Source organism: Microcebus murinus, chromosome 19 (genome assembly GCF_040939455.1).
Source record: "Microcebus murinus isolate Inina chromosome 19, M.murinus_Inina_mat1.0, whole genome shotgun sequence".
Lineage (NCBI taxonomy): Eukaryota > Metazoa > Chordata > Mammalia > Primates > Cheirogaleidae > Microcebus > Microcebus murinus.
In genome coordinates, this window is record NC_134122.1 from 3,989,163 (window position 1) to 4,002,552 (window position 13,390).

General features: G+C 46.1%; 1 protein-coding gene across 5 annotated transcripts in view; it reads right to left on the minus strand.

The window, feature by feature from the left end:
* GLYR1 (glyoxylate reductase 1 homolog) overlaps positions 1–13,390 on the minus strand; it is a 36,429-nt gene that overhangs the window by 3,141 nt on the left and 19,898 nt on the right. For 3 of the 5 annotated variants that reach the window (XM_012743695.3, XM_075995058.1, XM_012743698.3), the window contains 9 exons: positions 13,270–13,326; positions 12,444–12,494; positions 12,277–12,350; positions 10,297–10,396; positions 6,075–6,185; positions 5,295–5,396; positions 4,389–4,551; positions 3,899–4,078; positions 3,430–3,554 (listed from right to left, as the gene is read on the minus strand). In XM_012743695.3, coding sequence (XP_012599149.1) covers positions 3,430–3,554; positions 3,899–4,078; positions 4,389–4,551; positions 5,295–5,396; positions 6,075–6,185; positions 10,297–10,396; positions 12,277–12,350; positions 12,444–12,494; positions 13,270–13,326 — 963 coding nt within the window. The remainder of the gene's footprint in view (positions 1–3,429; positions 3,555–3,898; positions 4,079–4,388; positions 4,552–5,294; positions 5,397–6,074; positions 6,186–10,296; positions 10,397–12,276; positions 12,351–12,443; positions 12,495–13,269; positions 13,327–13,390) is intronic. The other 2 variants (XM_075995059.1, XM_012743697.3) reach the window with 1 other exon arrangement.

Below are 13,390 nucleotides of genomic sequence, written 5' to 3' on the forward strand. Positions count from 1 at the left end.
ACATTTAAAGATAGAAGAAAATTGTCACCAGTAGAACTGCATTATAAAAAAAAATCCAGGCCGGGCGCGGTGGCTCACGCCTGTAATCCTAGCTCTCTGGGAGGCCGAGGCGGGCGGATTGCTCAAGGTCAGGAGTTCAAAACCAGGCTGGTCCCCAGGTCCAGTTAATGTCAAAAAAAAAAAAAACAAAACCAGGCTGAGCAAGAGCGAGACCCCGTCTCTACTATAAATAGAAAGAAACTAATTGGCCAACTGATATATATATAAAAAAAATTAGCCGGCCATGGTGGCGCATGCCTGTAGTCCCAGCTACTCGGGAGGCTGAGGCAGAAGGATCGCTCGAGCCCAGGAGTTTGAGGTTGCTGTGAGCTAGGCTGACGCCACGGCACTCACTCTAGCCTGGGCAACAAAGTGAGACTCTGTCTCAAAAAAAAAAAAAAAAAAAAAAATCCAAAGATAGTTTTTTCAGTGGAAAGTAAATAACATAAAAAAAAAAAAAAACACCCTTATTTTTAGGAAGGAATAGAAATCACTGGAAATGGAAAATGTAGAGACACATTAATTTTTTCTCTTGCCCAAGCTGGCAGATAAAGAAAAAAAAATTGTTTTTTCCTCTAAATTTCTTTAAAATACACATGACTGCTTAAAGCAAAAAATCTCAACATTGTCTAGTGGGTTTAAAACAAAGGCAGATGTAATACACACAACATCTATATCTCAAAGAGGGGGTTCTCACCGACGGGGCTTTCAACCTGTGGCAATTCTGCCCCCAGGGGACACTTGGTAAGGTCTGGAGACATTTTCTATCTACTAAAGGGGTGTTACTGGCATCTAGCAGGTGGAGGCCAGGGATGCTGCTAAGTGCACAGGGGAGCACCCCCTGACCCACTAGAGCAGGGGCCAGTTCACTGTCCCTCAGACCGTTGGAGGACTGTTGGGGAGTGCGGTGCACATTCCACACATGCGCACTGTGGGCCCAGGATGAGTCGGCTGCTAAGCAGGACAGGCAGTGGCGGCAAAAACACCCGGTGGGCTGGATAAATGTCTTTGGCGGGCCACATGTGGCCTGTGGGCTGTAGTTTGAGGACGCCTGCCCTAGAGTATCAGCAGAGCCGAGAAACCCACCTTAAAGGATGAGACAGGAGGCAGTAAATGGATCTATGTGGTTGCAAGGTTTCTGCAATATGTTTTATGGGAAGTGGTACAAGATTGAACTGCAATCTCTAGAATGACCACTAAAAGAATAATGCAGGGCCGGGCGCTGTGGCTCACGCCTGTAATCCTAGCTCTTGGGAGGCCGAGGCGGGCGGATTGCTCAAGGTCAGGAGTTCGAAACCAGCCTGAGCAAGAGCGAGACCCCGTCTCTACAAAAAAAAAAAAAAAAAAAATAAAAAAAAAAAAAAAAAAGAATAATGCAGAGGCCAAGTCAAAAAGCCAACAGCTAAATAAAAATGGAATTTTAATAAGTATTTAAATCCAAAAGAAGGCAATCAGAGAGGAACAGAAAAACAAAAAACAAAGGCAACAAACAGAAATTAAATGATAAAATGGTAGCTCCAAATCCAACCACATATCACTACAGCCACTAAATGTTGAACTACTATTTAACCTTAAGTTCCTGATTTCTAGCTCCTAACAGTGTAGAGCCTACACACACAGTATCCAAATGGCCTGAAAGCACTCTGCTCCACTGAGAAATAAACCAAAACTCCGTTTCCAAGCCAGTGAATTCTGTAGACTCAGGGTGGAGGCAACTTGGGAACCTCCTCAAAGAGCAGCTTTCCTAGCCCACGCCAGACACGAAACCATTCAGAAATAACTGAAAATGAGGTCTTATTGGCCAAAAATTATAAAATCCACAAGGAAGTCCACTGCCAAGGAGAATCTACAAGTAGAACAAACAGGACAAATGTGACACAGAATTCAGAAACAGAAGATTTTAAACTATGAAAAGATAGGTCTGAAAAGAATAGTATTGTTTTTTGTTTGTATTTTTACTTTTTCTTTGATGGAACAAACCACTTGAGACCTATAAATATATAATGTCAGTCAAAATGAGCCTTGGTTGATAGCACTTGAGAGACAGCTTCTAACATAAATACATTACATGTGAGTTTTACAAAATGTCCTTTTTATTGTAATCGTATGGTAAAGACAAATATTGCTCAGCTGGTTTTTAAGATTAAACTTCTATCAAGATGAGCTAAGAAAGCTGAGCTTCTACCCTAAAAAACTGTTTTCAAAAGTACCTGTGTAGCTGCTTAATAAATATGTCATTTGAAAAAAATGCTAAACATTCTGATCAAAAGGCAGATACTTTCAGAAGGAGTGAAAATGCTACAGACCGTCTACACAAGACACAGGTAGGAATGGAGAGAAAAAGATGCACCACGAAAACAGTAGGCCTGAGAAGGCCGTAGCAGCTGTGTCGATGCCAAACAACAGACTTTGAGACAAAGCTCAAGAGGGCCATTTCATGGTGATGAAAGGGGAAACCCACCAGGAAGACACAACAGTCACAGCTGGCTGGAGCCTAACAACAAGAGCTTCAAAGACTAAGCAAAAATGGGCAGAATTAAAGGGAGAAACAGATAATCCCACAATCATAGTTGGAGATTTTAACAGCCTTCTCTCAAGAATTGGAAAAACTAGATAAAAAGGTCATAAAGATATGAAAAACACCAACGTCTTGTCCTGACTGACATCTGCAGAACAGTCCACCTCGCCACCACAAAGCACACATTCTTTTTAAGTACACGTGATGCATCTACCAGGATAAACCACAAGTCTGAATACATGTAAAGTTTAAAAAATCATACGGGGTCAGGTGCGGCAGCACACGCCTCTAATCCTAGCACTCTCAGAGGCCCAGGTGGAAGGACTGCTTGAGCTCAGGAGTTCAAGACCAGCCTGAGCAACAGCGAGACTCTACTTCTACTAAAAACAGAAAAATTAGCTGGGCATCATAGTGTGTGCCTGTAGCCCCAGATGAGTTAAGAGGAGGATCGCTTAAGCCCAGGAGTTTGAGGTTGCATTGAATTGTGATGACACCACTGCACTCTACCCATGGTGACAGAGTCAGACTCTGTCTCAAAAAAAAAAAAATCATACAGGGCATGTTCTTTGACCATACAGAAATAAATTAAAAACAAATAACCACTAGGTATCTAGGAAAGCCCCAACTATTGGACAAACTTTTAGATACAGGTCAAAGAAGAAATCACAAGGGAAACATGGCTCAGAGAAAATTTATAGCTTTAAATACTCATGTTATAAACAACCAAGGTCTAAAATCAACGACTTAAGATTCTATCTTAAGGGGTTAGAAAAAGAGCAAAGAAAAGCTAAACTAAGAAGATGGAAGGAAATAAGAAAAAAAGGAAACTGAAGGACCCTGGCACTTGGCTCACACTCCCTCTGCCAAGTTACCTCATTGGCTGCAGCTGCCATAGGAGTTGGATGGTTGACGGCGTCGCCCAGCGCAATGGCCAAGCGCAGATCCTTCTGAATGTATTTCAGGTAGAAATCAGGCTTAAAGTTTCCTTGCAGGATATCTGAGGAGAAAAAGCCACTTACCAGAAGACATCCAAGGACCCTAGATAAAAACTTATCTGCAGTACATCAGGGTTCAATACCCAGCAATGCTAAGTAGCACAACCCTCCTGGCCTCTCCTTCACCCTTAGACACCCAAGAGCTGGAGCTGCCAGGTTGTGCCCCCAAATCCCACCCACTGTCTCTCTGGAGCCCCTCTGACTAGGGACATAGACTGACTGGAGAGATGCATTTTTCAAACCCAATGAACTCCTGAAGAAGAAATGTTCTGTGACAGTTGCCTGACCCCATGGCCCAGCTCTAATAAAAAATCAAATGCCAGAAGAGGGACCAAAGGCAACTTACTTTGGCACTTCTGGTCCAGAAAGATGCTGGCCAACTGTCCCTGATTGAGGATGTCCAAGAGTGTCTGCTGGGACTGGCCTGTCACCTGGGCCAGGGTCAGCCCCTCAGCAATGGTGGCCATGAAGCTCCCTTGGACCATGTTCACAATCAGCATCATCTTGGCTGCGTTGCCAACTTCACCTGCTCAGGGCAAAGAGTCATGGTCACATCCCAAGAATCTGCAGCCAGGGCCTCTCTGCCCACCCTCACTCCTGCACCATCTCTGCACCCCGGGGAAGCCCCATTCACCTGCCCCTGACAGACCGGCTCTTCCTCCTTCCAGGCACTGACTATGCGAGTCAGAGGAAACCTGCCCCTGGGGCCCCTGGCAGAGAGGCCGTATGGGATTGATGCTGTAATCAGTGTGATATAGAGGGATGTCCCCTCCCCCCCACCCCCCCAACCCAGCCTCCAGGCCTGCTGTGGCCTGATGGGTGGGCAGGCATGTTACCTAGAAAGAAGGAGGTCTTCCCCATTGCCTGGAAGCAGCTGCTGCAGTCCTCGTATAAGCCCCTATCTCCAGCTGCTAAGATCACCAACATCCCGTCATTAGATAGCTGCTGATTCCCTGAGACTGGTGCTTCCAAAAAGCGGCCCCCCCTGGACACAATCACCTGGAAAGGAAAGTTACAGCTTCTAGAGGCCTTGCCTCTCACAGGGCTCTCTAGACAGGGAGCAAGGAATGTCGTTGGGTGGCTCTGGCTTTTCATCACACCTTCCAGAGTTAGAGGGTGGGAGCAGGTGGCCACCACGTGGAGGTCCCAAAGCCAACAGCTGGACCCAGGGACTAATGGGGTAGAGGGTCAGACAGAGGGTCCTCCAATAGAAGCACAAGTCACAGAACAGTAATAAGAGAGACACTGGGGTCTCCACACAAGCTCCCACTGACTCTGAATTTCTTACAAGACCAAAACTAGAACCAAACACGGCCATGCTAAAGGCTCTGTTGAACACATTGCCTATGGACACACCCCTTCTCTGACCACCCTCAGAATATAATGGGTCCAAAGTCACTACTCCCTGGGCCAGATGCTCAGGGAGGCAGGATATTTGCTAGTATCAACTGTAGATAGCTGCTTAAACTACAAATGCCAAGCTGGTGGCCTGCACTGCTTCTCACTATAAGGCTGGCAGTTTCAGGACCCAATGCCCATCCCAGCCGTGCAGCAACTTCTTATTGGCTGTTGAGACCAGCTGCGACCTTGAAGGTAGAGCGTGAAGACAGGCTAGTCCCAAGGTATCTCTTCTCTCTGGCTTTGGTGCCAGAGTAACCAAATTGCCCACACTCGCGCACCGTCAGCCAGGGTCTTGGGCTCCAGCAGAAAGGATGCTGGAGAGCCAGCCCCAACAAGGCTACCTGGGCAAGCTCGGTGACTGTGTCAGCGTCCACCGTTGACATGTCCACATAGCACTTTCCAGGGCGGATCCCTTGCAGCACACCACTGGGGCCCAGCACCAGCTGTGGGGACACAAGGGAGAAGCAATAGCCCAGGCTCCAAGACAGATGCTCAGGAGCCCCCACAGACCCCGGATGAGAATCCTGTCGTCTTTTTGGTTCATTTCCTATTAGAAGTTAACCATTAAGGCCCAAAAGGGAGAACAATTAAATAAGCAAGGGTCAGGAGAGCACCCCAGGATGCTCCCATTTATCTTTAAAAACAATGTGTGAGTGTGCATTTCATTTTATTAACCCCCTCCCCCATTTAAGACTGAACCTCAGTATTTATTTTTGAGGGCTTCTTTGGATTAGACTAGTTGCCGGTTTAGCAAGATGACCTACTGCACTTGAACTTTTAAAGTATACAAGTACAGTGATAGCTAAACAGAAACTTGGCACTTGGACCAAAGGCACACTCAACCCCAAAGCTTCTAGCTCGACAAGAATACATGGAGCCTGCGCAAGAACCAAGTCAGCACAGACATCAGCGCCCCTGTAGTTTTCATTCCTTATTCTGAACTTTTAAAGGAAGTCTGCATTCAATGTATGCCAACACCCCTCACAGTGGGAGATGGTCCTCAGAAGGAAAATTCAATCCCCGACATGCAGACACTCACTCAGTGTGTAGGGGAGAAGGGGAGGCGGCCAGCCACTTCTGGCTGTGACCTGAGTCGCTGAGGGAAGGGAGGGGATCCTTACGTCCTTGGCTGCTTTGGGATCCGACACACAGGCGAAAGTGATGTCACAAGTTGAAACAACTTCAGCGGGGGTTCTTCCTAGGCGGGCCCCCTCCTGGATGAACAAATCACACTGCAAAAGTCACAGATCCCAACGTGAGCTGCAGGCAGTGCACCATAAACATGCCAGCTAGGCCAGAGAAGCGCTGACCAGACCTCCTGGCCGGCATTGCAAGGCAGGAGGCTGAGGCCAGGAGCCTGGGTCACAAGACCGGACATCTGCCTTCTTGATAAAGTGGACAGGGTCTCTTATGGAACACCCTGACTGGGTGCCCAGAATGGTGTGCTGCTTTACAGGAAGCATAAGACAAGTGTCTGCTGGAGGTCTGTTGTGTAAGAACAGGATGTGAGCAGTAGCCAGTACCCAGTACCCAGCCCCAGCCCCCCTGGGCTATCCTGGCTGTGGCAAAATCCACACCATCAGCACTCTGCTGAAGAAACGGGGCTGGGTAGGGAGGCCAACACTGAGCTGCCATTCCTCTCTGGGCTCTCTCCACACTGCCACAGGGTAAAACTTCTGGGGGGCCTAAAAGTACTAACTTTCCTGATAAGTAAAATCACCAAGACAATGCCATAACAAAACACCTCTTTAATATTTTCGTGTATTTCCTTTTTCCATAAGCATTTGAAAAAGTAATAATGGGGGCCTACTATTTTGTTTCCAATTTTTTTGCATTTTGTATGATTCCATTTATCCATATTGTAGTCTTTCATCATTATTGTTTATAATGGATGACTGCAGAGTATTTCATGAAGAGATATACTCTAATTTACCTAACGGCTCCCCTTAAGTTTAACATCTAGCCTTTGTTCAATCTCAAAGTGACAACAACAAACATCTTCACATACAAAACCTCTCTTTTTGAATTTAGGTCTCCATAAAATAAGTTTCAAAGCGGTTTTCATTTTTTTTTGAAACAGAGTCTTGCTCTGTCACCTGGGCTAGAGTGCAGTGGCATCATCATAGCTCACAGGAACCTCAAACTTCTGGGCTCAAGTGATCCTCCTGCCTCAGTCTCCCAGAGTGCTAGGATTATAGGTGTGAGCCACCACACTTGGCCTTCTAAGTGGTTTTAAAGTTCTTTACAAAGATAGACAAATTACTTTTCAATGGAACTGTGTCACTTTATAACAACTATCGGCAAGGTCTCAGATTACAAGCATTGAGTCTATAATTCAAAAACAACAAACAAGCATCCATAAACACATTTAAAAATTTTCCTACTTGACAATTTAACCAGTCAAAAATGGATACTTTATGGCCAGGTGTGGTGGCTCACGCCTATAATCCTAGCACTCTGGGAGGCCAAGGTGGGCAGACTGCTCGAGGTCAGGAGTTCGAAACCAGCCTGAGCAAGAGCGAGACCCCATCTCTACTATAAATAGAAAGAAATTAATTGGCTAACTAATATATATAGAAAAAATTAGCTGGGCATGGTGGCGCATGTCTGTAGTCCCAGCTACTCAGGAGGCTGAGGCAGGAAGATTGCTTGAGCCCAGAGTTTGAGGCTGCTGTGAGCTAGGCTGATGCCATGGCACTCACTCTAGCCTGGGCAACAAAGCGAGACACTGTCTCAAAAAAAAAAAAGGCTACTTTTTGTTGGATACATTTTGATTACTCTTGATTACTGAAACTTTTCATACCTTTGCTTTCTTTTGTGACCTATTCTTTTGTCTTAGTTATGTGTTTGATAAAATCAATATATTACCCTTTTCCTATCATATTTGCCACAAATACTTCTAGTTGGTATACCTTTCAATTTTATTTTTTCTTGGGGAACATTATCAAAAAATCTACTGATCTTTTTCTGCAGTGATTTTTTTTTACTGCATCTAGGTTTAGAAAGATCTATGTTAATATTTAATTTTATTTTCTTCTGGTTTTTCTCCTTTAAATAAATTAATTCAGTAATTGAATTGGCATATATTTTTGTAGGTAGGAAGTGAGATTAGCATGCATTTCCCCAAATTTCTAAGCAGCTGTCCTGAACATAATTTACTGACCAACCCTTCACTCTGCCTCACTGACTAGAAATGAGCTGTGCTTGCCAGGGGGATGGCGGAGGCTGCCTGGTCTACCTGCAGTGTCTGGGTCTCAGTTGTAGCCTGGCAGTAAAGTAGCTTTGTATCATATTTTCACCTGTTCGGGGAGGGTCCTCCTCATTACTCTTCTTTTTCTGAAATTAAAACTGTTTCCTATTATTCCCAAAGAACCAGAGAATGAAAAAAAAAAAAAATATATATATATATATACACACACACACACACATATATATATATATTTTTTTTTTTTCCCCCACAGTGTCTCACTCTGTTGCCTTGGTTAGAGTGCAGTGAGTGGCATCATCATAGCTCACTACAGGCTCAAACTTCTGGGCTCCAGTGGTACTCTTGCCTCAGCCTGTCGAGTGGGACTACAGATGTGCACCACCACAGCCAGGCAATTTTTAAATTTTTTTATGGAGATGGAGTTTCACTATGTTGCTCAGCCTGGCCTCGAACTCCCGGCCTCAAGAGATCCTCCTACTTCAGCCTCTCAAAGTGCTGGGATTACAGGTATGAGCCACTGCACCCAGACTAGAATAATTTTTATCAAGACCTTTTAAAAAATTCCACGATGATTGTCATAGGATTAAATGGCTTTTGAATGATGATATTTACTAAGTACGTACGCCTAGATTTCCTGGTTACCCTAGCATTCGGCAGCAGCAGGGCCTTAGAAAAATGTCTGAATCACAGCATGATTCCTGCCAAGGGGCCCTTGAGGTCTCATTCCTGACTCAGGTCATCAAAGTGCCTGCCCAGTGCCCAGCACCTGCATCCCAGACCTGAGTGTGGCCTTGGTGCCTGCTTTCCCCAGTTCTTTCCAATGCTCCAACCACTTCTCTATTATTCTCGAAAAGGACATTATTCCAGCAAAGTGAAGTTTTACTGTGCCTGAAACAGTTTTAATTATAGATTATGAGCTCTTTCCTCAGCAACCACACCTCATCTCAGCTCGCACTGCAGCTAGACTGCTTGCAGGGCCCAGCAGCACCTCCCGTGCACACGCAGGCACACTCGCCTGTCACTGACCTGTGTTCAGTCACACATGCTCCTTAACAGCCTGGTACTTTTCTAGTCCTTCTTCCTTCGCTCCATGTAAGAGGTATGGTGCTTTAGTTTTCTGGTCCTCAGAGTATGGTTCTCTCCTTTCCTTGGATGAGAACTTGATGGGCACCATGGCCTCACCCTGTTACAAAAGGGGCTCACCACCTTAAGGTGAGAACTTTTAAACTCATGCTGTGCAAATGGCAGCCACTAGCCACATGGCGCTATTTAAATTTAAGCGAAATAAAACTAAAAATCCAATTTTCAGTTGTACTAGCCACACTTCAGATGTTCACCCGCCAGACGTGGCTAGCGGCCACTGCACTGGACAGCACAGACAGGAACATCACCATCACGCAGCACGGTCCGTCGCAGCACACTGCTCAGCACAGCCCCAACAGCAGCGTACAACGCAGCCACGAAAAACAAAGCAGACCTATCCATATGCTCCATACGAATGATACTCACTATATGTAGAGGAATATATTTGCATATGCATGGTAAAAAGGATACAAAAACCTAACATGAGCTACCTTGGGTAATGGCAGAGACCCCTGAGTATTTTTATTTTTATTTATTTATTTTTGAGACAGAGTCTCACTCTGTTGCCTGGGCTAGAGTGCCATGGCGTCAGCCTAGCTCACAGCAACCTCAAACTCCTGGACTCAAGCGATCCTCCTGTCCTCAGCCTCCTGAGTAGCTGGGACTACAGGCATGCACCACCATGCCTGGCTAATTTTTTTTTCTATATATATTTTAGTTGGCCAATTAATTTCTTTCTATTTATAGTAGAGACGGGGTCTTGCTCTTGCTCAGGCTGGTTTTGAACTCCTGACCTTGAGTGATCCTCTGGCCTTGGCCTCCCAGAGTGCTAGGGTTACAGGCGTGAGCCACCACACCTGGCCTATTTTTAAATATTTAGTTTTTATAATAACATCCTAACTTTGTATAATACATCTCCATCTCTACCTGTCTGGACTAAAAGCTTGGCTTCTGTGTTACTGCACAGGCTGCAGAAACAACAGGAGGGATTCCTACCCTTAGGGTGACCCTCACACTCCCCAACCTGACAAGCACCCCCCTTGAATGCTTACTTTCTCTGCAGTGCGGTTCCAGACGGTGACCGTGTGACCCATTTTTAGCAAGTTGGAGACGATGCCACTTCCCATGAGGCCAAGGCCCAGAAATCCTATCCTGAAACAGACAGAGACTGGTCAGGGTGGAGGGGCAGGGACAGGGTGAAAATGTGTCCTTCATGCAGCATACGGTGGCTCCCTCATAAAGCTGGGGGTAGGGGGACCTCAGACTGCCAGAAACTGTGCCCGGTGTGCTGACACTCTGTCTGCAGAGCCAGGGGCTACCATGCCATGGTCTAAAGGTGTTCCCAGATGTAAACGGGCATTGCTAAACCCTCGACTGCCACAGGAAAGTGACATGGGTACAGAGCAAGTCTGCCAGGGCAAGTCCCCTTGCTGTTCTGATAGAAGGTCTGAGCTTACAATGCCATCACAGGGAGAAGGCAGACATTCGTACCTCTCCGGTCTACCTGCTGTCAGCAGAGATGGGCCTTGTCCCTGTTCTCCAAGCTAAGTCCTTCGCCAGAGCATTGGACCCGGTCCTTCCCAGTGCCCAAGTCCTCCTTCCCATGTCTGCCTTCTCCCAAAACCCCCTGCCTCTCCGCAGCCCCTCTACCTATAGGTGTGTCCCAACCCTCTGAGAGGGCAATGCTCGGCGGACAAGCTGCTCTGCTCACCTTAATGTCCGCAGCCTGCTCCCTCCTGCAACTAGAACTGGGCCCTGGTTGGCACTACTGCTACCTCCACACCCTCCGACACATGATTTTTATCTTGCCCAAACATCTTTTGTTGGTTCTTGCACATCTTTACTTCTCTTTGAATGTGATAATAGCTAAAGATGCCTCTTTCCTCACTTCTGACCACACCATGTACATGTTTTCAATCCAGCCCTTTCTAGCTCTGGCCATCCTCCGTAGCTCCTCCACCTGGAACCTGCTGTCCTCCTGCATTTTTGGTCTTTTGGAATCACTGCTGCAGTCACCTTTGCAAACGGGCTCCTCCACTCAGAGGCTCCCCTCACACCTGCTGGAATACCCACTGCTCACATTCTCCCTGTTCCAGTCTGTACTAAGTTGTTTGAATCAAATGCTGAAGAGGGAACTCACCACCCTCCTCACCAACTTAGACCCCCTGCCCACTAAGTTTCAAGCCAAGGCTTAAAAACAAGCAGGTATTTTGTCACTCATGGCTATATGGGTAAAGCAGCATTCTCGTGTGATTTTATATTTTTACACACAAAAACAATTAGTACTTTTTTCCTAGAGACAAGATCTCTCTCTGTCACCTGGACTGGAGTGCAGTGGTCTGATTGATCATAGCTCACTGAAGCCTTGAACTCCTGAGCTCAAGTGATCCTCTTGCCTCAGTCTCCAAGTAGCTGGACCTATGGGTGTGTGCCACCACACCTGGCTATTTTTTACTTTTTGTAGAGATGGGGTCTTACTGGGTTGCCCAGGCTGGTCTCGAATTCCTGGCCTCAGGCAATCCTCCTGCCTTAGCCTCCCCTAAAGCGCTTGAGCCCAGGAATTTGAGGTTACAGTGAGCTGTTAACTCCCCACTGCACTCCAGTCTGGGTGGCAGAGAGAAACCCTGTCTCTAAAAACCACACACATACAAATTCTTGGGCTCCACCCCAGACTGAGAAGCCCCAGGGGTGGTGCCCAGCAATCAGAGCGTGACAAGCTGCCTTCCAGGAGACTCTGAGGCAGACGCCAGTCTGAGAACCACTGCACCAAGAGCTCCCTGTGCTGCTTGCGTCATGGAACCAATCCCTCGGCTACGCCCAAGGGAGACACAACTGAAGATTTATATGACAATTTCTCTTACAAGTCAAATTGCTCCCAGGCAAATCATTATTAATAAGAATTACAACTTCCCATCTTTCCATTCAATCACAGTGATGGCTTGGACACAATATATAAAGAGACCCCTTGGGGTCACCTCCCCCACCCACAGCAGAACCAGAGCCACAAGAGGCCTTTTCATCAAAGGTCCTACTTTTTGTCTGTGGGTGTGATGCTGCCATTCACGGCTGTGCTGTCAGCTGCCTGGATGGAGGTGGAACCAGTCTCCTAGGGACAGGAAGCACAAATCACTAAGTCAGTCTGTCCACAGTTTAAGGCCCCACATGAAAATAAAAATGAAGAGGCGTGGAACCTACATACCTCTTCACATATTTTCAATTTCTTTGTGATTGCCTGGTAACAGACAGCTGGCTAATAAAGAGGGAGAAAAAAACACTCAATAAAATGAAGACTTAACCAGTCTTCATTATAATTCCTCTAAAGGGTTAGGCCTAAAGTCAGAAGTTAACACTGAATATTTATTTGTTGTATACTTTTACTGAACTCCAGATGATACACTACAAAGCTTATTACCTCATTCAATTCTCCATGCAACTCTACAAAGTTCTTTTGCTGACCGTGACGTTGACACAATCAGAGGCGTTAAGTTACATACCCAGAGTTACAGAGCTTGGAACCCAGATCTGTTCAATTTCAAAGCCACAAACTATCATCAGATACTAGCAGGGCTCAGCCTAGCCCACGACACTGTAGACTTCAGGAAAATTTCCCTCTGCATCCGTAGGACTTGAAGACTGTCTTAACCAGTGACCCTCATGATGTGGCCAGGAAGTAATATGGGCTACTTCATGGGGGCCAAAGTTTATGATGTTTCATTTCTGCCCTAGACTCTACAGGTAACCGCAAATGTTGCAATCACATAGCTAGCTCAGTTTTAAAAGTTTTATGGGGGTATATTTTTAGTCTCAAAAATGCCTGATTTTGACTACTTATCCTGTAGCGTAAGAAAGAAAAATAATTGCCTGATTCACTAGTGGGCCTATTCTGTGACTTTTTGTCTAGCTGCTCTGGGCAGGGTATAGGCAGAGCCTAACTTTTCCCACTAGCAGGGAGGGGTCTCAGTGGAGGGCATTATCCCCTCAGGCCAGCCCTGATCAAGGACTACAAGCCTCAAAGAGCAACTTACCTTCTCTGTTTGACTCAGCAGGAAATGATGGAAATGAGGATCTGCATCTTTAACAGGCTGAAACCAGAAAACAATTAAATCAAACAAATTATCTTCCACCAAAGGCCACTTCCTTCTGCCT